The sequence below is a fragment of the Notolabrus celidotus genome, chromosome 6, assembly GCF_009762535.1.
Source record: "Notolabrus celidotus isolate fNotCel1 chromosome 6, fNotCel1.pri, whole genome shotgun sequence".
Lineage (NCBI taxonomy): Eukaryota > Metazoa > Chordata > Actinopteri > Labriformes > Labridae > Notolabrus > Notolabrus celidotus.
Genome location: NC_048277.1, coordinates 17,148,243 through 17,172,418, shown reverse-complemented (window position 1 = coordinate 17,172,418; position 24,176 = coordinate 17,148,243). Strand labels below are relative to the sequence as shown.

The window sequence follows — 24,176 nt, the reverse complement described above, 5'->3', positions numbered from 1 at the left end:
TGACATCACAAAGGCAGAAATAAATGAGTAGATGCTAAAAAGTATAATCACTTATACTTGGCTGGCACACATTACAGGATTCTTCAAACCTTCACACATTTAGAGACAGTAGTCTACTTTTGACACTTCGACAGTGTATCAAAACAACATTGGATCAGTATGTCTGAGAATAATTTCAACACTTCTCGGAGCAGTTCAGAAATGTCTTAGTAACCACAAAGGCCTGAGCAGACCAGCTGTTCAAACAGATACGTTTGTTTCCAGGAGGAGTCGGACTCTCATTGCAAAGTTAAGGAGCTGACCTCGAAGAGCAAATTGATGGAGTCAGAAGTTAGGGGAGAAAATGAGAAGTTGCAGGAGTCAGTTAAGCAACAGATGGAGATCAAGAAAGAACAGGTTCAAGTCTCAAACCTTCTCAACGATGAAGCCAGAGCTCAGGGAAAAGATGAAACTTTTACAAGAGAGTTCGGGGAAAAAGAAAATGGTCTGACTGTGAAAAAGGAGGCAGCAGGTCATGATTTACTGACACAGGGAACCAACACGAGTAGTGTCTTAATACCTGAACAGGATGCTGAATATCAGGATGAGAGAAAACAGCGGACTAAATTATCACGGAGACTTCAGGACAAGGAGCAGGATCTGAACACAGAGGAAGCTGAGGTTGCCTGCTTAAAGACACTCTACAAAGCAAGCCAAGCAGAAAATGAAAATTTGTTAGACAGAGTGTCTCAACTTGAATGGGAGGCAAAGAAGAAGATGACAGAGCACCAAAAAAGCTTGGCAGTTGTGTATGAGCTGGAAAAAAGTAAGACGTCTATGTTAAAAAAGGAAAAGAACTACATTGCAGAACTTGAACAGCTTAAAAATCAGATTGAGGTTAAAGAGGCAAAAGCTAAAAATCTGTCGTCAGAAATTAAAGATCTGGAAGAAAGTGAGAGATCTTTATTAAAAAAGGAAAAGAACTACATTGCAGGATTTGAAAAGCTTAAATATCAGATTGAGGTTAAAGAGGCAAAAGCTAAAAATCTGTGGTCAGAAATGAATGATCTGGAAGAAAGTGAGAGAACTTTATCAAAAAAGGAAAAGAAATACATGATACAACTTGAAAAGCTTGAATATCAGAATGGGGTTAAAAATCTGTTGTCAGAAATGAATGATCTGCAGGATACGAATACAAAAATGGCAAGGGAAAATGGAAGACTCACGGATGAGTTGGCGTGTCAAAAATGTGATGAATGTGAGAGACAACAAACAAGGATTGAAAAGCTGGAATCAACTATTTTTGACCTCAATAGTCAAATCGCAGATGACAAGGAACTCCTCAGGGATAAACATGAGATATCGGAAAAGCTAAACCATGTTGAATCTTTAGTGGAGAAAGAAAGATCAGAAAGCCAAAGTTTGAGATTGGCTTTGCTTGATTTTGAGCTAAACGACAAGCGTTCCATTCAGCAAAATAATAGTTTGTTAGATGTGCTGGATAAATTCATGTATGAGAGTGAAACACTGAAAAAAACAGTTCGGGAACTTCAGCAAGAACAGGTGAGGGATAAAAATGCCATCCTCAGTAAGGAACAGCCAACAGAAAGGCAGGACAGGGAAAAGGAGGAGCAGAGAGACAAAGGACACCAAGACATTTTAACAAACACTGACATAATTCAGTCCAGCAGGAAGGATTTAGATGATGAGAATCTCTCAATTCCCAGCGATGACACCTTTTACGACTGCAGGACGGATCTCTCTGACGACGACTTCGAATCTGTTTCTAGTGAAGAGACCTTTTACGACTGCAGGACGGATCTCTCTGACGACGACTTCGAATCTGTTTCTAGTGAAGAGACCTTTTACGACTGCAGGACGGATCTCTCTGACGACGACTTCGAATCTGTTTCTAGTGAAGAGACCTTTTACGACTGCAGGACGGATCTCTCTGACGACGACTTCGAATCTGTTTCTAGTGAAGAGACCTTTTACGACTGCAGGACGGATCTCTCTGACGACGACTTCGAATCTGTTTCTAGTGAAGAGACCTTTTACGACTACAGGACGGATCTCTCTGACGACGACTTCGAATCTGTTTCTAGTGAAGAGACCTTTTACGACTACAGGACGGATCTCTCTGACGACAACTTCAAATCTGTTTCTAGTGAAGAGACCTTTTACGACTACAGGACGGATCTCTCTGACGACGACTTCGAATCTGTTTCTAGTGAAGAGACCTTTTACGACTGCAGGACGGATCTCTCTGACGACGACTTCAAATCTACTTCTAGTGACGACTCCTTGTACACCCACAGGGGGTCTCTCTCGGATATTGAGAGCATCGAGAGCCTCCCTGAGATTCCAGCTCAGACCAGAAGTACATGTGGCTGTTTAGTGAAAGTTGTAAAGATAACTGCTTGGTTCTTATTTGGACAGCTTTCAAGTTATATCTTTTATGAAGCTGTTGCATGTTTGTTTGCTATTACAAATTCGTTCTATTCGTATAACAGTCTGTACGACCTGATAGAGCGCTACTGCACCTTTGACCAAACACTTCCTAGAGCCTTTTAAACAGGACAGGTAGACCCTTTCAATTGTGTGGGTTTTCTCCAGGTACTCTGGTTTCCTCCCACAGTTAACAAACCCCCCCAAAAAACAAGTCATATTTTGAAAGAAAAGGTAAGCAAACATTTGAACATTTTCTTAAAAAAAAAAATCTTAAATTGGATTCATTGCTGTAATTATTTGATTATTTTTTGCCCCCTTCTGTTTCATGACTTGCTCCCTTCCTAATTCTGTATTAGTTATCCTTTGTCTCCCTTGCGTGTTTAGTGATCCATATCTCTCAGTTTTTGTTACTGAATAATTTTTCCTCCTTTTGGATTACCCCTATCATGGCAATTACAATCAATAAAAAAAAATACAAAAACAAGTTGTTGGAAAAAATATGTTTAATATAAAAAAGTTTGAAAGAAATAGATTGAAGAAAAAAACATTTATGAAAAATGAAAATTAATTCAGATAAATATCAATGAACTAAAATTATAATGTAAACATTGAAAATAAATATCAGCCAATTTGGCTTATTAGCATTTAAGTATTAGTCATGATGAATTTAAGGTCCATTAGGCAGTCCCTCCAGGATTTCGCGGGATTTTTTTGTGATTGTTGCGGCCCAAAAAGCCTGAATTTGTGACAGCTTTTTGAAAAAATTGCGGTGAAAGTTGCGATTATTTTTTTTTGCTTTTTTCCCCCCCAATAACGTCTCAGGGGCAAGTAAATATGCTAAATTACAGTTGTTTTTAGAAAGCATTCTTGATGTGGCCACTGACTGTATTTTGATTCTCTTGATTCACAGAAAAATACCATGAAAGGACTGTATTGCACATTTACGACGGTCCCTGAATGCACCTCGCAGCGACTGATGCACAGTCAGTTCACGGCACTCTGAAATGAATCTGCATCTTTGATGACAAGGAGTTGATCCAAACTTACTGAATGTGTCTGATGTTTCACCAAACTGGATTAAATCAAGCTGTAGATGCAGAGCTTTTTACGGTAACCACGGCAACAACGTCAAACATCAAATAGTAAACAGACGTCCCCGGTTGTGTCTTTGTCACTAACACACGCCGGGGGGGTAAAAATCATCAATGAAGATGAGACAGATGCATGGAGGTGAGGAGAGCTGGTTCACAAAGCACACCTGCTGCAGGTAGAGACCAAGCTAACACTGAGCCCCTCAATCTATAAATAATAACGTTGTCATGGTCACTTGCATGGTCGCTGTCCCCTCTTTTCACCTGTTCTCTGTGCGTGTTTTGTTGTTGAAAAGTGCCGATCAAGTGAGGACTTACGTTGTCTAAAATAGTACATTTTACCCGTTATAATAAAAAATATCGACAAAAACCGTAGCTAGGAGGAATAGAGGCCCCCAGCCCTAGTCCTCATCCAGGGGGAGGAAGTGGAGAGGGTGGACTCAAACAAGTACCTTAGAACCTAGAACTGGACAGTCTGGAGTCAGTGGCTGAGAGGAGGTTGATGGACAAACTGCAAGCCATCCTGGACAACCCCTCTCACCCTCTCCATGATGAGCTGTGGCTGATGGGGAGCTCATTCAGTCAGCGCATCATCCCACCACGGTGCAAGACTGAACGCTTCACGCGCTCCTTTGTGCCCACCGCCATCAGACTGTTAAACAATAACGGAGGCCACAGACTGCACCAGACTGACCACTGGTCTGGGAACTCCATTGTTCTTCTGGGGGACTTCAACGCCCACGTGGGCGATGACGGAGACACTTGGTGATTGGGAGGAACGGCCTGCCCGATCTGAACCCGAGTGGTGTTCTGTTGTTGGACTTCTGTGCTAGGCATGGACTGTCCATAACGAACACCATGTTCGAGCATAGGGTGGTTCACAAGTGTACCTGGTACCAGACCACCCGAGGCCAAAGATCGATGATCAACTTTGTAGTCGTATCATCTGATCTGCGGCCGCATGTTTTGGACACTTGGGTAAAGAGAGGTGCAGAGCTGTCAACTGATCACCACCTGGTGGTGAGTTGGATCAGATGGGGGGGGAGGCTGCCTGACAGACCTGGTGAACCCAAACGAATAGTGCGGGTGAACTGGGAATGTCTGGCAGAGGCCCCTGTCCGGGAGGTCTTCAACTCCCACCTCCGGAAGGATTTCTTGTGCATCCCGGGGAGGTTGGGGACACGGAATCTGAATGGACCATGTTCAGGGCCTCCATTGTTAAAGCGGCTACTAGGAGTTGGGGCCTGAAGGCCATCGGTGCCTTTCGTGGCGGTAACCCTCGAACCAGCGATGGTGGACACCAGCGGTGAGGGAAGCCGTCAGGCTGAAGAAGGAGGCCTTTCGGGTTTGGCTAGCCCAGGGGTCTCTGGAGGCGGCTGACAGGTACTGGGTGGCCCAGAGGGCTGCAGCATCGGTGGTCGTGGAAGCAAAAACCCTGGTGTGGGAGGAGTTCGGGGAGGCTATGGAGAAGGACTTTCGGTTGGCCCCAAGGAGGTTCTGGCAAACCGTCCGGCGGCTAAGGAAGGGAAAGCAGGGCTGGACCCAGGCTGTTTTCAGCAGGGGTGGGGAACTGCAGACTCAGACTGGGGATATCGTCGGGCGGTGGAAGGAACAGTTTGAGGATCTCCTAAATCCGACATTGTTGGGCTGCCTTGGCTGACAAGCCTCTTCTGTGTCGCGTGCAGGTCTGTGACAGTGCCTGTGGAGTGGCAGACCGGGGTGGTGGTTCCCATTTTTAAAAAGGGGGGCCGGAGAGTGTGCGAGTACGAGTTGTGTCTGCATACTTGGCACAAAGTCAGACGCGTTCTCGGTGCGTGTTGGCCTCCGCCAGGGTTGCCCCTTGTCACCGATCCTGTTTGTAATCTTTATGGACAGGATCTCAAGGCACAGCCGGGGGGAGGAGGGTCTTGGAGAGCTCGGAATTTCATCTCTGCTTTTTGCAGACGATGTGGTTCTGTTGGCTTCCTCGAGCGGGGACCTCCAGCGGGCATTGGGGCGGTTTGCAGCTGAGTGCAAAGTGGCCGGCATGAGAGTCAGTACCTCCAAGTCTGAGGCCACGGTTCTCTGCCGGAAAACGGTGAATTGCTCTCTCTCAGTGGGGAGCGAGACTTTGCTCCAAGTAGGGGAGATTAAGTATCTCGGGGTCTTGTTCACGAGTGGTGGTAAAATGGAGCGTGAGATCCACAGGCAGATTGGTGCAGCGTCAGCAATAATGCAGACGTTGTATCGGACCATTGTGGTGAAGAGGGAGCTGAGCCGGAAGGTAAAGCTTTCGATTTACCAGTCGGTCTATGTTCCAACCCTCACCTATGGTCATGAGCTGTGGGTCGTGACCGAAAGGATAAGATAGTGGATACAAGCAGCTGAAATTAGTTTTCTGCGAAGGGTGTCTGGGCTCGGCCTTAGAGATAGGAACAGGAGCTCGGACATCCGGAGGGAGCTCGGAGTAGAGCCGCTGATCCACCGCGTCCAAAGGAGTCATCTGAGGTGGTTCGGGCATTTGATAAGGATGCCTCCCAGACACCTCCCTTTAGAGGTGTTCCGGCACGTTCAACTGGGAGAAGGCCCCGGGGTAGACCCAGAACTCGGTGGAAGGATTAGCATCTGATGATCTAAGGCGGCGAGATGGGGAGTGGCGTCTGAGGTCAACCAGGTATGAGGGGGCGAGGTTATTGAGGGCTTTGTAGGTGATGAGCAGGATCTTGAAGTTGTTTTTATAACCTTCACCTGTGATATTGTGATAGTTACAACTATCAGCACTCTCATCGTCATAAGATTCACACAGCTTGGATCGCAAGTCACAACTTAAGTAACTAGCAAGAACAGGGCTACACCACTTGACAGAGGGATGGATAACATCTTTAAACACTGCAGAAGTTTGTTGAACTCATAACAATTCGTCTAAACACGTTTTTAAAAGGGCCGATGCTCTAATAAACACTGCAGCAACTGGTGTCACACAGCTACCTGTCGCACGGTCTCTGTGTTCACCTGCTGTCAGAAACCATCTCATAAGATAAGAGATTCCTTTACTCATCCCACAACGGGTAAATTCAAGTGTCACAGTAACAGAGTAGACAGTGCAAAAGAAATATATAAAGCAAACAAGAGCCTGTAAAGTAACAATTATTACAAATGTATTAGCAATTAAAATTAAAATTAAATTAAAGAGGTAAAAAAATAAGCAACATGCAGCATCCTTTAAATGAAACCATCTACAAGTAGAAGGTTGGATGTTTTTTTTTTTTAGGTTTGAATATAAGGCTCAAGTAGAGGACTTTTGGAAAATATACGCAAGGTGGCAAAAACAAAATTGGCTGGTACGCACGTGTCATGAATCCGACGGTGATTTTGCGTATGCAGTTATTTTATGCGCAGAGTAAGAACATTTCTACACATTTATTAGTGAATGAGGCACACTGCACCTGCTGACCAGAACAATGAAATGTGAAAGTCAGAAGACTTACAGGAGCAACCAAACCTGACTCACCTCCCAGCCTACTGTAGACCACAATGCAGACCCCAACTGCTGCCCGTATGATAATTAATACATCATACAGGATTAATACAAACTACGAAAACACAATACAACATCCCCTCCAAAAGAAGACAAAATATACCAACAGGTCAGCTTACAACACATTTTATGATTAAGTCTTGCATTTAATATACTGTAAAACATTAATACTGCAGATCATACCCAGAAATTGTTGTAATAAGATGTAATTTGTGCTTAAAATATCCTAATTCTTAATCTTAAATAATTCCAATCTATAAATAAAAATGGATAATATTGATACTATGTCATTTAATAACTATAACGATTAAATATATCTTTAAACTTGTGAAAAAAAAAGTGACATTCCAACCATTACTTTTTCCAAGTTTTCCTGGATATGCCAGCTCCAAATGTGTGACCCCACTCATTGTCTTTTATGACAGTTAAGCAAGGGCAAAGAGTTAGAGTCAGATTTTTTTTTTCTGGAGTAAATCTAATCTTGTACAACTGATAACAAATTTAAGAGGATGTTATATCATTCTGTACACAGAATCCACAGTATTCACTTCTCACTGCAGAATCTGTTGACAGCTGCATGTGTCACCCCCTCATTCAAACACTGGGTGGCAGGCATGACTTACTTAGAAATGTAAGACTCAGGGTAAACTATTTTGGTTCTGAATGTCCCTCATATTCAGTTGATACCTTTCTTTAGAAATAATATTGCATCCCAGACTTAAGAAAAATAGACACAACTATGTAGTTTTTTTTTGTTAATTAGAATTTTGATTTTGCTATGAGCTAGATGTATTTCTCGAAACCGTGGTCCTGTCCAGAGATGATCAAGATCAGTCTTTACTCCAGTTTGATGTAATAGCTAATCAATGCTAACAACAATGTTTTATAACATAGAGACATATCCTTTAGTTAATCCTTAAAGTTTCTTATTTAACACTTTTAATAAATGAATCATAGGTGGCCTGTTAGGGATGTTAGCAAGCATCTTCTATCTCCTGCTGTGTACATCATGTGTGCACCTTTTCCCCACAGTGCCTTGTCATCAAAGTAACCCCATTTGTATTTGTCAGCTTAAAGTTTGAATAATGCAGTGTTTCTTGTTGAAATAAATGATTCTGTTTACCTCAAACTCATACATTCATGAATAACGAATGATTTTCATTTAAATAATGCATGAGTTCACTCAATTTGATGATTATTTTGTTGGAATTTGTGTGAAGAAGTGTAGATATTTATGATACACCACCTTTAATAAAGGAGGCAGGTCCATTTTTGTTGGAGTTGTAGTAATGACTTTATAAGGTACCTTATTCAATGAATTAATGGTAACTGAGGATCGATCTCCCATTTATTGATGGGGATTGAATTACTGAAGTACACACACCACATTGGGCAGCCTCTGTTTCAGTGCATATCTTAAACAGACTTAAGGGCTTAGGCCAGGTCAATACAGTTTACTGCTTCAACCTCAAAACCTAACGTTTTAAAATTCTGCATATGTGATAATCTGGGAAGAAATAAAATCACTCAGATAGCTAATTAACCACTGCAGAGAAAACACCTGTCAGTGTGAGATGCTAAGGGATGAGGTGTTGTGTCTTCTATCAGGTGTCCTTTCACAGGCTCTGAAAACTGCTGTCATCAAGCCCCTGTTAAAAAACAACTATCTAGACCAGATGCTAATGAACAATTACAGGCCCTTATCAGATTTACTGTTTTTGAGTAAGACTATTGAAAATGTAGTTTTCAACTAGTAATGGAGTACTACACATACTGGAACTCAGTGCTGCATTTGACACAGTTGAACAGATTATACATGTAGTGGCTATCTGTTGTCTTCTTTGTTATTTCTATGTATCTACATGTACTTATTTTCAAAACCCTTCTTCAGTAACGACAGGACACTGTTTTCGTTGAGTCAGCTCGGTGACCTGCTTGCACACAGTAAAACAACCATGACGCTCTGCCGCACTCGTTTATTGAGAACAACAGAAACCTTCTTGCACAATATACTTCACTTCCTGTTTCTTAGTAACATGACTACAGAGCTGCATAAGACAGCAAAACTAAAAGGTATTAAGTACAGGAAATAAACCGGTGAATGTACCACAACACTTTCCAAAAGTAAACACAATGATTCTCTCTCTCTTTAACCTATCAAATGATATCATTCAAATAATGTAAACAGACTTATCATTGTTAGGTGGCGCTTGCAATACCACTTGATTGACTAGAGAACTGGTTGGCACTTTCTGAACTGGTTTCAATCTTACTGAAAGGACAAAGATTAGTTGTGTCTAAAGGGTAACAACATATCTGAGCAGGCAAAAAATATATGTGGCGTCCCCAAGGCTCAATCTTGGGGGCTGTTCTGTTTAACAACCACATGCTCCTACAGGCTCAGATTATAGAAAATGATGAAATATGACCTGAATTTTAAAAAACACATTAAGACAGCCTATTTTGACCTGAAGACCAAATCTAGGATTAAATGACTAGTGTCCCAGTAGGACCTGGAAAAACTGGTCCATGCATTCATCTTCACACTTAATGAGTGTAACAGTGTCTTCATAGGTCTCACTAAAAAAAATCCGTCAGACAGCTGCAGCTGATTTAAAACGCTGCTACTAGAGTCCTCACTGTCTGTACACTGGCTCCCTGTCTGTCAGAGAATAGATTTTAAAATACTGCAGCTCGTTAACAAAGCACTGAATGTTTTAGGGCCAAAATACATTACTGATCTTCTCATTCAGTACATCTGAAACTCTCTGTTCTTTTAAATCCTTGTTGAAGACTCACCTGTTTGCAGCTGAGTTTATCGTTTCAGCAAATTAGTTCAATAACTACCTTCATCATACATGACTAAACTTTAAATTTAATGATTATCATTTAAAATTGTCTCATTATATTTAACCTTCTGTTTTCTTTTTAATTTTCTTTCTGTGCTATAATTATTGATCGCATCACCTCTGATGTCTTGTGTGAAGCACTTTAAATTGTCTTGATGCTAAAATGTACTATAGAAATAAACTTGCCTTTCCTGTCTATGAACTATACAGCTGTATGACAGAAATTATTATTTCTACCATTGCCTCATAAATATAAAAACTGTTAATTGCAGTCATGATTTTAAGCCTGGAACTTAACGGCTTAGTGTCAGGTTTCAGCGGCTTCATTTTTACACCACGGCAGTCAAGCTTCTCCTGTCTTTCCTCAATGCAACTTGTCAAGCTCATGCATATTTTAATTGTTGGTCCTCTGAACTGCTATCAGATGGACCTAACTAGCTGAAGGGGTGGTGCCATGGAGATGATAATGATGATGATGTGTATACGAAGGGGCAGGGTTTGGAAAACCAGCTACACCTGCCCCTCCTCGCCAGGAATGGATGAGTTATGAGATGAAGAGATCTAAGCCGTCCATTCAGTTCAGCTGCAGACAAAAGGAGACTCACAATGCCTGACTGAAACCTGGATTCTACACTGTCATTTACTCTGGTCCTTATTAATCTGTCTCTCTCAAAACTGTGTTTAATTTTTTTTTTTAATCTGGAGATGATCCCAGCTCCACAGGCTTTGGCTGCATGATGCTTTGAGCATTGAGGAATACTTCAACATCATCCTCCTGTCTTCTTCTCCACTGAATCCTCACCTTGAAGGGGAGAAAGGTGAAAAGAAAAGGTCTGTCTTTCCTCTGTGGGACCTGTGGCATCACTGACCATCCTGCGGTGCCACAAACTCAGAAAGGATGAAGAACAGCTCTTAGTGGAATTTTATTTTTGCCTTTCTCCAAACAAAGTGTGCTAGTGAGGTATCAAGACACAGTTTTGGGATAAAGCAACAGAGGAACAAAGATAAAATGCCTTTTGGGTTAGCAGGTTTGAAAGAACAGGTGCTTAAGCCTGGGAAGGAGGAAGTGAAGAACACAGTGGGGGACTCTCTAGGAAAACTGCAAAGGTGAGAGAGTCTGAACACAGAGTGGAGAGTGATGTGCTTAAATACTGTCTGGGCAGGTCTTTGATCCACACTCCACAGCTTTTCATATGTTTTTCAACCACATGCAAGCAGCATTTCCCTCATTTTCAATACACTGAGCGGTGTGTGTACGCTGATATGTGGGCTGAGATGTGGAGAGCGCACACATTAAGCCCAATGTGTTCCCAGAGATCCTGACGATAAATAAATATTTGATTTCAGTGCTTGTCAGGCAATGCTAGTGATGTAATCACAGATTTTATTTTAAGACATTAATACATATTTCATATCTGATACATATTGCACACTGGGAGGTGAGTCTGTGGTGTGGGTTGTATAAGTTATCATTTTCAAGAGATAAAAGAATAAGTAGGCAATATCCTGGAAAATGAATCAATGTGAATGCATTTTTGTCATGTATAATAAGAAAGCCATGATTAACATATAAACAAGTATGCTTATTGTTAACACTTTCAGCCCTTTATATGCTATGTGAAGAGACTAACACCTACTTGTTTCAGTAACATTTTCAAATTTGGATCTTGGACACATATCTAGCATCTGTTTTAGGTGTTATCCATGTTATCAAAGTTAAACTATCCTCTTCTTTACCTTTGAGACTGATTGAACTAGATATTAACCACAAAATATACAGCATAAAGACACAAAAAGGGTTTTCTATCTCCATTCATTTCACTTCTTTAATGCAGCTGTCAGAAGGATGAGGAAGTGTGATAAAATACTTAATTTACATTAAAATCTTCATTTATTAATTCGAAATTATGATAGATGATAGAAAAAAAAAACCTTTACTTTTTAAGAATAAGATTCATACATACTTCAACAGGACACAACTGTAAATAAATCTATGGTTACACTGGCGATTTATGGTAAACTGAGCTTCAAACATCAAAGATTTGAGTGCTTTGAGCTTGCTGGAAAATAAACTGAGCATAGATCTTGCTGATTTTATTAATATATTTATGTAGGATCCCCATTTGTTGTAACCACCGGGGTATTACTAAATATCGAGTTGTAGAACAGGTGTGCAGAGTGATGCATCTGAGAGCAACCTGACCTTTTTGGTCCTGGCTTCACCTCCTGCCCTCTGTGAGCACGCAGACGGACTCATGTTACTTTGCTGATTCTGTTTCCACTGAGTTACATGCAAAGGTGACAGGGTCCTGAAATAAATATGAATTCTGCACAAGATTTAAGATGAATTGTATTGGTCATTTCGTTTATGCATCTGCATACATAAAACAAACAAAGTATATCTGAAACGACCTCCCTTTAAAACAACTATTTAATTCACTTTATAAAAATCCCTTTATTACAATAAAAAAACTGCCTCAGTATAAGAATAAGTAACAAAAGTAAGGGAGCATCATACATTTGGCAGTACAGTTGTTCAAGTAGTTGTTTGTTAGGGTGCAATATATATATATTTAATAGCCTACAGTTATATATTTAAGTTTTCAGCTCAATCAATGTCCTTATGATGCCATTATTCAGTTGAGAGTGATGTGGATGGAGGGCAAATTTTCTTTCTGGTTATAATGTTTGACTCAAGGCCAAATATGACCATTTTTATGTGCAATGTGATATGGTTACATATTCAATAACCCCCTTTCTTTGCTTCATAGGAAAATAGATGGAAGTAATATAGAAGAAGAAGACAACATAGAATTGACAGAGGATGGGCGCCCGGTGGCGTCAACTCCACGTCCTGTCCCGCTGGTGGACTGCAGCTGTGGCGGTCTCCCTAAGCGCTACATCATTGCCATCCTCAGCGGGCTAGGCTTCTGCATCTCCTTTGGCATCCGCTGCAACCTCGGCGTGGCCATTGTGGAGATGGTGAACAACAACACAGTGTATATAAATGGAACTCCTGTGCTTCAGGTATCTGGATATTTCAAATATGGTCTCCACTCTGTGATTTTTTTTCTGTCTCTCTTTTCTTCTTAGAACAAAATCTCAGAGGGTACTTTGACCTTAAGGGTCAAACAATAAATAAGAAATCAAGGGAAGCTGTCAGGTGGTTATGAAAATTAGGTCCCTGATAGGGTGAGCAGGACCCTGACGTAGAGTGGAGATGTCTTGTCTCACCTTTAAGTGGTTCTGATTCACATAACCACCTGCCTACCGTTTATTACCTCACTTATAAGTAGACGCAAAATATTAATTTCAAGATAATTTTATTGGCTTTGTAGTGACACACCTTTAAACATACATGTTTGAAATGTCACTTTCTGCATTGTAGCTATTACCTCTCATGGTATAAGTTACCTCAATAGACAAATTATAGATGTACTCACTAGCTCTGCTACCATTTCCTGTAATGCAGGACAGAATCAAGTATTAAAAATATCCTCCTCCTTAGAATGCTAATGTAAGCTAATTTTTGCCACAGTGTCAACAGCCAGAGGTGATATGTGCCAGAACTACTTTCCACGGTTTGATGTAATAAGACGTGTGACCTGGTTGCCCCTTTATCTCTCTATTAAGTACCTTTCATACAAATATCCATGAAACCCAGAGTGCTTCACCACAGATGGAAAATAAAAGCACTGACGGCAAAAGTTAAAATAATACAAGATTTAAACAAAATTGAAGACAGTAATAGTAATAGTAATAATATATACAAAGTCCCTGGCGTTACCTTTGATAAAAACATATAGCCATTGCTGTGGGGTTTTGACTAATCTGAAAAATGTAACATGGCCGTGTGATCAGTAGGATATCTGGGTAATAATGTGATAATGATTTTAAACCACTATTTCAGGAAGGTCTCTGTGTTGTAGCCAGATTTCAACATGCTTGTTTATCTTCTCTGTCTTTAAAGAAAGCTCAGTTTAACTGGGACCCAGAGACAGTGGGGCTGATCCATGGCTCCTTCTTCTGGGGCTATATTGTCACTCAAATCCCTGGGGGTTTCATCTCTAACAAGCTGTCTGCCAACAGGTGACACTGCTCACATTGAGCTATGTAATCTCTGTTTTTTTTCATTTATTTGTGTCTTTTTTTTTGTTTGGGGGGGTGCAGCTGAAGAGAGACAGGAAATGTGGGGAGCAGAGACTGGGGGAAGACAAGCAGCAAAGGGTCAAGGCCAGGAGTCAAATCTGCAACCACTGCAAAGAGGACTGGCCTTTATACATGGGGCGTGTGCTTAGACCACTTTGCCAAGCTGGCGCTTCCTTATCCCCGATTTGTGTCAATATTAATTTCATTTCTTGCGGCTCTGGAACATTTATTTGAAAAAAATAAGAAGATGATGCTTTGGACTCCATTTAACTGATATTTCTTGACTTTGGGTTCATCAGAAGTGAAAAACAGTTCTCGTATGTCTGCTCAACTCTGCTCATGCTGTTGTCTGACAGTTTATTAGCAACAATGTGAAGTGCTCAGAAACAGCTTTTTTTTAAATGTATTTTTTTGATGTTTGTTTGAGTTAAGGATATTTTCTTGACTGCATACGTAAAGCAGATTTTAAAAGATGAAGATTTTTGGTGCTCCTTGTCCTGTGTGCTTAAAGGGTTAAAGCAGTACGGTGTGCCGAGCGCCGCTGATGGAGCAGATAGCAGTCCTGTAATAAAAGCCTCACAGGAAAAGAGGACACGCCACTGACAGAGTTAATAATGAAAGATCCTGCCTCTGATTTCTTTCTGAAACACCAGCCACTGGAATATTACAAGTGTCACTTACACACTGTTTTGGAAAAAGAGGAGGAAGGGGGGGTGAAGGAGAAAAAAAACAAGGAGCTAAGCGTCAGTGTGGTGATGAAGAAGAAGAAAGTTGTGGATTGAACGGGATGTCTTTGTCATGGTGTATGAAAGGCGGAGGCGTGAGATCTGTCTCACTATAGAGCTGACTGAGATGCTTTGGAGATAGTCTGCCTGCAAATATTAGACATCTGCACCACATTTCAGACACTGTGGCATTGGTCTGTGATGTTCTTTACCTTTTTCTGACAGATCTGACAAATAAATCAAGGCTCAAATTAACATATCATTTCTCGAGTCACTGATATGTCGTGAATTTTGACATGTTTGCATCTCAGTTTGATATAATTTTAAGCAACGAATGCTTAACACTATCCGGTGGACACTGTAATGGATGTAGAGTTTGTTATTCAGCTCAGTCCCTCCAACAGCTAACAGTGTATTGGAATAAGGTAAACATATTATGCGCAACATGGGTTGTGTCATTATGCTTTAATAAAACAATGAGAGCCAAACACTTAATTGAAGATGCACTTACTGACTCACAGTTTACACATCTGTACCACCGGGTAACTCTCAGGGATCTCTCTTGCTCTGCAGTTAGCCCAGAGGTTTCTCCCCTGTCCTTCAGCCCACTGAGTCTCCCTCTGTAAACCCTGGTTCATATAGGTGTCCACAGTGTGCAGCATATCATCTTGCTGTCAGAATCACTCATTTTTTAGCGTGGTTGGATTTTTGTCAATTTCAAAGCCCACAGACCCGAACAGCTGATCAGTGCTCTCATGCCTATGAGTAGTGTGAAAACAGAGTGTTACATTTAGCTAACTTGTGCTGTTGATAGCCTAGCTTCCGTTCTGGTTTAGGTTTCTCAACAAAGGGGCTGAGCTTACTGGCATCCCCTGTAACTGATAAATTTACTATTGACAAGTATACAAACCCTCTCTGAAAAACATCCCTCTATTCTTGGGTAAACATTGCTCTTATATTATTAGAAACTTTAAATTCCATGCTGTGATAAAGTTAAATTTTTATGCTCACTCAGGATGTGTACTGACAAAAATCCCCTTGGTCCATGGCGTTTTTGATTTAAAAGGGTTTCTTTTCCCTTTCACCAACAAAATGTTGACTCACTGTACTCTTGCAGGGTGTTTGGAGCAGCCATTTTCCTGACATCAGTGCTCAACATGTTCATCCCGTCAGCAGCCAGGGTGCACTACGGCTGTGTCATGTTTGTGCGCATCCTGCAGGGCCTTGTGGAGGTAAGAACAAAACATGTTGGTGGTGATAGAATAGAGGGGACAGTTATCAATATTAAGCAATACTCTGACATCTTGAGAAAGTAGGCCTGTTTGTATAGTATAGTAGTAGAATATAGAAGTAGAGTATAATTGACTCTCATTTATGTAAAAATAAATACAAAGCTAACACCTGCTGCCTGTTAGCCTAACTTGGTATATGGACTATAATTAGGGGAACAGCTAGCTAGCCTTGCCCTGTCTAGTTAGCCAGGATAACTACTTTGTTTTTGGGCTTAGCTAAACTCCATAATTTATAGTCCCTTCATATTAATAACATAGATATGTAGTCAGTATTATTGCTTATGTAAAATTCTCAGCAAGAAAGCAACATGTCCAACTTTACTGTCTCTCGTCCATCTTTCATGAGTGGCAAATTTCATTTCATTTCAAACCTTTATTGATTCTCGAAAGAACATTGAGGTTTCCCTCATTTACAATGTCCTGGAGATCACAGGCATATTAAAGACAAGGTATAAACACATATTATCATTCACCAAACAAAAGAGTAATTAAAACAGGTACAACTGGAGACACAGTGGTTAGAAATCAAAGTGAACTGAACTCTGCCAAAGAGGGAATAGATATCATCTGTAGAGACCTCTGTATTCCATGAGTTAGGAGCATTAATGGAAAATGCTGATTTACTGAGTTCTGTCTAAGCTTGAGGGGCTTTCAGAACTAGCCAATCAGAAGAACGAATAATGTAGTATCCATAATGCTGATCCAACAAGTTCAAAATGTAAGCTTGCCAGTAAGGGCTTTGAAAATACACAAACACCAATGTTTTCTTCATCGCTAGTCAAGAGAAAGCTGACCAACCTTCTCATAGTACACACCATGTCTCCACTATAGGGTGTCACCTACCCAGCATGCCATGGGATGTGGTCCAAATGGGCGCCACCTCTTGAACGGAGTCGACTGGCAACAACTTCATTCTGTGGTGAGCAATGCCTCCGTTTACTCTGTAAACACTCCCACAGCAGACAGATTTTCACTCATACCACCCTCATAAGTCATAGTGGGAATGTTCAGTCAATGGACACAAGAGAGCTTATTTTGCTTTGCAGATTTAGTCCACTGCTACCTCAGCTAAAATTAAAATAACCATGTTGCACTTTAAACTGGTACCATGACAACCCAAGCATCAAAACCCTCTTGACATTGTCTGTAAATAAACGGGGCTCACCTGCGTACTCTAAAGGAGCTTCTGTCTCTATTCACCTAAATGAAGTGTCACAATGCTTGATGTACGATAGCACTCTCATGCTCCCTGCTCTATTCAAAATAACAGTGTTTATGAATCTGAGCCATAATAGAAAACACATTAAAACACCCCATCTGTCTCAGCAGTAGCAAAAAACTCATCTTGACTCAGTTTATTCAATGATACTAATGTGTTTCCAGGATGTGTTTGTTTTTATCATCCCACATTTGCACAAGTAGAGAAGGGTTTTTTGCCCTTAAATGACGTATAGTTGACTGGTATTCAAAATTGTAGGGGCACATTTTTTGTAGTATAAGATTTTTGTCTGTATAGTATTTTTAGTTCTCTTATCACAGAGTTGTGATGTTACCTCTGGTATACTGACATTGAAATCTAAAAACATTTGTTCCCAGGATCATACGCAGGAGCTGTGATTGCCATGCCATTAGCTGGAATCATGGTTCAGTACGTCGGATGGTCTTCGGTCTTCTACATCTATGGTATGACTGATGTTTGAATGACTGTCACATATATCATATCACAAAAACCCTGCAGGGCCCTATTGAAATACAAACAATAACAGTGGTGTATTTTGTGTTTGTGTAAAAATTAAATCTAAGGATTTATTGCAATGATAAAAAAACATTGAAAACCCCAGAATAGTCTGCAAGCAACTGAGAGTTGATTAAAAGTGCAATCTGAACACCAGCAGAACCAGACTTGTAGTTTTCACTTTAATCTAGTGTGGGTCATTGGTTACACTAAATATCAGTTTAGTGACATGCAAAGTGTTATACACAAACCTCTCCTGGCACACTGCTCTGTTGCATTTGTATGCTTTGCACATTATATGTTATCTGAACTGTTGCAGAGTTTGATTAAAATCATTAACAGTGACATAAAATTCATACTTTACCAAGTGTGCTTTAATAAAAATCGACTCTGCTTCTGCTGTGATATGATCTCATGATTTATTGATGTGAATTAGCATTTTCCTGTCTGGGCTCTGTGCCTCACACCTGCTTCATTTCGTTTTAATAATGAAAACTCTCGTGGTCCAGAGAAGGTCAGCCTCGCTTTTTTTTTTAGTCTATCCTGCCCTCAAGGTGGTCTTTTACGTCTAGCCCTGATGACTAATAAAATGTCTTAAAGTGTGTTTTCACAGAGAAAAGTGTCATTTTTGTTGTTTGTGTCAAAGGTGTTTTGGGGATCTTGTGGTATATCATGTGGCTTCTGCTGGCATATGGGAGTCCTGCGGCACATCCCACCATCACTGATGAGGAGAGGATGTACATAGAGAGCACCATCGGAGAAACAATGAACCAGATGAGTTTGACTGGGGTGTGTAAGCACTATTTCCAGCCAGTTTAAGGGTCCTGCAGCACAATTTTTACTGTTGCCCTTAAGTCCTGACACACAAACACACACACACGCACACACACACATCTTTAACAGCAACTTCTGTGTCACCATTACAGAAATTCAAGACTCCATGGCGTCGTTTCTTTACCTCCATGCCTGTCTATGCCATCATCGTGGCCAACTTCTGCCGCAGCTGGACCTTCTACCTGCTCCTCATCAGCCAGCCGGCGTATTTTGAGGAAGTCTTTGGCTTCCCTATTAGCAAGGTTGTCCCTGAAGCCACTCAGCAGCTCATATTGAGATATATTCATGAACAGTCTTAATTAGCCAGCTGAATGACTAACCTGATGGCTTCCTGTGTGTGATCTCCAAACAGGTGGGGATCCTGTCTGCTGTCCCCCACATGGTGATGACAATAGTGGTCCCTATTGGAGGACAGCTGGCTGACTACTTACGCAGCAACAAAATCATGTCTACAACAAATGTGAGGAAACTTATGAACTGTGGAGGTAGGTCATGTAAAGTAGGAACAGGTTGTTTGTCATTCTGAAAGGTCCTATAAAGTTTTTCTTTGCCTGTACACATATATGCTTTACACATCCCCATCCTAGCAACTCCGAGACTGTGGAAGGGAAAAAGCCTCTGCATTGTTTCTATTGCCCACCTTCTTGAAAAACATAGCTTCTACAGGATTATTTGAATTTTCTTCTCGGGTGATTTAACAATGTGACAAATTTGAATAGAACAAAACCACTCCCATTCCTGCTTTTTGAGTGATACTGCGTCCTCTCATGCTATTGTGCTTTTGCTTCGATGTTGCAGAGTCAATATGTCAAAAGTTAGAGCCAGATCAAGCAGCAACCTCCGGTCTACAAATATGAGTCCAACGTGGAAGTGCTAAAAACTGCAGTTCATTGAGGATCCCCTTGAGGCTGGCTCCGGAAGTACCGGAAGTCACATACACATGAATGAGAAAAAGCTGATCTTTACAGCAGAAATAAACATGTATACAGTCTGGTACAAAAGACGTGTGTTGTCTGGATAGCTCATTTCTCGATCAGCTCACACTGTGAGGGGGGTGAATTTTTTTCTGACGCGGCAATTTTCGAAGATATTGAGATTATGAGTCTTCCAATGAGAGGCAAAGCTGACTGCGGGAACACTGTAGCTGTTGGCTAGTAGGCTCAAACACCGCCTCTTTACGTCACACTGGCTCGACAGCAGCAATATGGCTCCTGCCGCCGATTGGCCTCAAACAGCTCTTCAGAAACAGATGGGGGACACCACAGATCCCACGTCCATATTTTATACAGTTTACGAGCCAGACACACCAACTACTTTGTTTTTGGTTGCAAAAACTAACAAAACATCTCTATTCTATCCCAGCATCGGAGGATTAAATTTAATAGTGCTTCCCTAGTGCTTGCCATATTTGATTTGGTATTTTTCCACCTCTACATCTGTATGCACCAATCATCAGACAACATTCAGCTAGCAAATCAGCTTAGCTCCTCATATTGAAAACGTTATCCTTTGCTGATAATATTTCTGTAAGTGTCAGGAATCACTTGAAGAACATGATGGGATAATATAGAAAAATATCCTCAGGAATATATTAAAAAACGGTATATGGTTAATTTTGGTCTGCAGTCCTAAAGAAGAGTTTGGCATATTTTGACATTTTATTATGGTGTCTAGCATGAGTTTTTGATGCTGCATTCAGGCTCAGTTGAAAAGTCCTCCTCATGACTTTGGCGTGGTAGTGAGTCCCTTCTTTTTGTCCACGTTTTCTTCTCTTGTATTTTTACAGGGTTCGGGATGGAGGCTACCCTGCTGTTAGTCGTTGGGTTTTCTCACACTCGAGGTGTCGCCATCTCCTTCCTCGTTCTGGCTGTAGGGTTCAGTGGATTCGCCATCTCAGGTACTGCAACACCTGCACCAAAAACATTTGTGTGTTTTCCCTGGAATTATAGCTTTTAAGTTTGACTGTACAGTAAACCTTAAGCATGGTGCTTTGATTAGAGCTTGTTTCTGTCAAAAACAGACACATTTGTGAATAAACCCTGTCTTTTTCTCTTTCTCTGTGTTCTCTGGCTCTTGGATTATAAAGACCTGTTAGAAACTGAAATGCAGCACTCATCCTCCTCTGGGTGAGATGTAGTGTATTGCATTAGCCTGCTAGGTCTTCACACAGACAATTCTCCTAAATATTTTATGGACTGTTGTCAAGGAAACAAACAAAAAGTGAATCAAAATTTGTGTGTGGATGTTATCCATGATCTCATTCGTAAAATATTAAAACGTTCATCTGTTTCATGATTGTGTCACTGTTCAGTTATGAGCTCATGTTCTGGTTTGATCCCCTCTGTGTCTTCAGGTTTTAATGTCAATCATCTGGATATTGCTCCTCGCTATGCCAGCATCCTCATGGGCATCTCTAACGGGGTGGGAACTCTCTCTGGGATGGTGTGTCCTCTGATAGTTGGAGCCCTGACCAAACACAAGGTATAAGAATATTTCCACCTCTGCAGCTGATTTTAACACTGCAGGAACTTTTTAATATAGATATTCAAAAACACGATGTTTGCTTAGGTCTTCATGTTAAATATTTTACTCCTATGCTGTAGCTGAATTTTAATGCGATTTTAATCCTCCGGGCATCTCTTATTCTGTTGAAATGTGTATAAAACATCACAGATTCAAACATAGTCCTTTGCCGAGGTTTTCCCCCAGTGCATTATTAAAACCATCATGATTGCTTTTCAGTCATCAGAATCTCTTTGTGTAGTCTTGTACTGATCAGCGGCTGTTGTTAATAATAGATGGCCCTATAAAATGTTTAAAGCACAAAGAAACAAAGAAGTTGTACTTTTTCTGATGCCATGAGCAGGGCAGTGGATTTACTGCATTACATCAGTGTTAAGTCTGCTATGTACAGGAAATTCATTGACTCTATTCCTCCCCCCTCAGACTCGTCTGGAGTGGCAGAACGTCTTTGTTATTGCGTCCATGGTGCACTACACAGGGGTCATCTTCTACGCTATCTTTGCCTCTGGAGAGCAGCAGGAATGGGCCAACCCTGAGAGCACCAGCGAGGATAAATGTGGCATTATTGATGAGGACGAGCTGGCTGAGGAGTCAGAGCTGAACACTGAGAACATGATTGCTCCCAAAAAGGGCTACGGGACCACGGAAAATTCATCTGGACGGAAACAGAGCTGGACAAAGAAAAGAGGGGTGACCATGCAAGAGGAGGAGGAACATTTTAGGAATGGGGACTACCAGGAGGGGTACCAGTGAGACGCCTGTGGGCCAAAGGACTCTCTAAACACTCTAATCACCGGAAGGCTGCAGGTTTATTTCACTCATGTGGGAATGTTACATGGAGAAGAGAGGAGCAGCTGCATCATATGTACCTCATAATGGCCTTTTTTCGTTTTCGACTAATACAGCAGTTTAACTGTGATGTACTGTCATGTTCGCCAGAAGAAACCAAGTGGAAGCACAGCATTGAAAAAGTCATAATTTGAAATCATATTATCATAATTGAAGTGACAAAATAGAAGAACAAAAAAAAGATTTAATCAAAAACAGAAGCATAAATTTACACTTCATTGACACAAACAGTAGACTAGCATTTCTCTAATGATGGAAACTAAACAACAGACCAACATTCATGAACAAACTTCTGCAAGCAAAACATCTTATGTCGCTTTCTTCGCACTTTGTGAACATTTTTTGATATGTTTAGTGTCAGCTATGCAACGAGAAAAGAGACGTGCTCCTGGAATGTGATAATGGGTTTGACAGCAGACCACAGTGTTAATGTAATGAGCTGTATATTGTTTTATTGCTTGTATGTATTTGCTGTTCTTAAAAGATTGCACTCTTTCACTGCTAACTTGCTCTCCTTGTCTGAGCAGGTCTCTGCTCAGCGTCCTTTTGTAACTCCTCCCAGCTTCATACTGAAATGAAATGGACGGTGAGTTCAGAGCTAACGTTACTCCTTCAAGCATTTAGTGTAACTTCTGTTGTTGGCTTCTTTGCAACCTCTGAATGTTTGTAACATGGAGACCCGCTTTGTTTCTCAAAAGAAATGATGTACTGTAATGTTTCACTTTAATCATAAATGACTATGGGAAAAGTTTAACTAGTGTTTATCATTACTGTTAAGGGCACTTAGTCTGCGCAACTCTGATTATGAAAAATGAAAGAGCCGAAGGATGCTAACATGGAGGATCAATTTGTGATAACAGCTCTGCTGCAACAGATCTAAGTGGCTGGTAGAAATTAGAGCCGTAATTGCATAAAGGTGCCACATGTCCAGGTTATGCTTATGGTGACTGTAATACTCTGCTCGCTTTCCCAACAATCTTAGTTGTGTTTATGAGTTGCAGCTTGAATTAACAAGTGTGTGAAGATGTGATGATCTTGTGCCAGAAGCACATTTCCTAGTAAAATTGGTCTGAACATACAACTCAACTTTTAAAAAGAAGACAATGGACAAACTTTCACTTTTGGACATCTCCATCGTCTTGGATGGTGGCCATAGACAATATTGAAATGGTGCTTCAACTGAAAATGCTCACTTGCCATGTTTACCATATTAGTCTAGCTGATTAGCATTTCAATGTTTACCTATTCACAACAAGAAAACTGTATATTTATAATATATAAAGTAGGTAACTAGTCATCACTAAAATTTTAAACAAATTCTAATTAATTAATGACAAAGTAAGACATTTTTGACTCCTGGCTGGATCATCTCAGTTTGTCCAATCCATTAATTGTGTAAAACATGGACGTCATAGATTCTCTGTTATGTTTCCAATTGGTTTCTCATGAGGCATTATGAATCCCCAAGATGGCAGTCAACATGCTAGAAACACTAACTTTCAGCTAAACTAGAAACTGGCAATAAGGCAGAATTGAGCCCACAGCTTTGCCTCCTGGGAAAGAGATAAAACCCCCACCTATAAGTCAAATCAACCATGCCCTTCGTAATCTATAGTAATGCAAAACGCTTTGCACCATTCCATATAAAAATGATGAAACAAATCCCCTCCACAATCATATTTTGTACCAGGCTGTAAAACATGTCTAATTATGTGGTTAAAATGGGCTTTCTCTAGAGCGGTTACCTCTGGAGCCTGCCTCAAGTGGACACTTGAGGGACTGCTTTTTTTTGGACTCACAAATTCATTTTCAATACCTGAGTTGCCAATTTAAAGCTAGGGTTGGTAGCCACGGAGAACTAGCAGGAATTTGAATGTAGCATTTCCTCAGGACTCCGTCTTACCCTCCCCCCCTCCCCTCGGAGCTCCTCCAAAACGACGTCCCCGCTCACATGCATGAGCACCACTAATTTGCGTATCGTGACTAATTCAAAACGGGTCCTCAGCACATCGTTTGTGTTTTGCACTACGTCAACTCATGTCTCACTCTGCGATAAGAAAACACCAAAACATTATCATAGTGAAAGTTAAAAACACAAACAAACATGAAATGTACGCGCAGGAGGCGGGCAGAACAGCAGGAAAGGATTTCATTGGTTTCATATTTTGGCTCCTGATGGCAG

General features: G+C 40.9%; 2 protein-coding genes and 1 long non-coding RNA gene across 3 annotated transcripts; 2 read left to right on the top strand and 1 right to left on the bottom strand.

Moving 5' to 3' along the window:
* Positions 1 to 46: 46 nt before the first annotated feature.
* Positions 47 to 2,885, top strand: LOC117813843 (intracellular protein transport protein USO1-like). Its single transcript, XM_034684881.1, has 2 exons — positions 47 to 1,730; positions 1,794 to 2,885. Exons 1-2 carry the CDS (start codon positions 319 to 321, stop codon positions 2,551 to 2,553), a joined length of 2,172 nt encoding a protein of 723 aa, XP_034540772.1. The 5' UTR covers positions 47 to 318; the 3' UTR covers positions 2,554 to 2,885.
* Positions 2,886 to 9,948: 7,063 nt separating this feature from the next.
* Positions 9,949 to 17,103, bottom strand: LOC117813885. The gene is made up of 3 exons (XR_004631480.1): positions 16,897 to 17,103; positions 15,866 to 15,984; positions 9,949 to 10,689 (listed from the first exon to the last, which is right to left on the bottom strand). It is a non-coding gene; the product is annotated as an uncharacterized LOC117813885 (long non-coding RNA).
* On the top strand, positions 10,509 to 22,731 carry slc17a8 (solute carrier family 17 member 8). Its single transcript, XM_034684933.1, has 12 exons — positions 10,509 to 10,994; positions 12,659 to 12,914; positions 13,858 to 13,976; positions 15,879 to 15,993; positions 16,885 to 16,972; positions 17,650 to 17,736; positions 18,435 to 18,577; positions 18,715 to 18,864; positions 18,975 to 19,107; positions 20,409 to 20,519; positions 20,976 to 21,103; positions 21,569 to 22,731. Exons 1-12 carry the CDS (start codon positions 10,897 to 10,899, stop codon positions 21,896 to 21,898), a joined length of 1,758 nt encoding a protein of 585 aa, XP_034540824.1. The 5' UTR covers positions 10,509 to 10,896; the 3' UTR covers positions 21,899 to 22,731.
* Positions 22,732 to 24,176: the final 1,445 nt, after the last annotated feature.

What these genes read in the sequence shown, in the direction of transcription:
- slc17a8 (XM_034684933.1), top strand. Translation starts at nt 10,897, where the DNA reads ATGCCTTTTGGGTTAGCAGGTTTGAAAGAACAGGTGCTTAAGCCTGGG. An exon ending in ATGGAACTCCTGTGCTTCAG is followed by an intron (nt 12,915 to 13,857) that starts GTATCTGGATAT and finishes CTGTCTTTAAAG; the next exon opens with AAAGCTCAGTTTAACTGGGA. An exon ending in AACAAGCTGTCTGCCAACAG is followed by an intron (nt 13,977 to 15,878) that starts GTGACACTGCTC and finishes GTACTCTTGCAG; the next exon opens with GGTGTTTGGAGCAGCCATTT.
- LOC117813843 (XM_034684881.1), top strand. Translation starts at nt 319, where the DNA reads ATGGAGTCAGAAGTTAGGGGAGAAAATGAGAAGTTGCAGGAGTCAGTT. An exon ending in GACACCTTTTACGACTGCAG is followed by an intron (nt 1,731 to 1,793) that starts GACGGATCTCTC and finishes TTACGACTGCAG; the next exon opens with GACGGATCTCTCTGACGACG.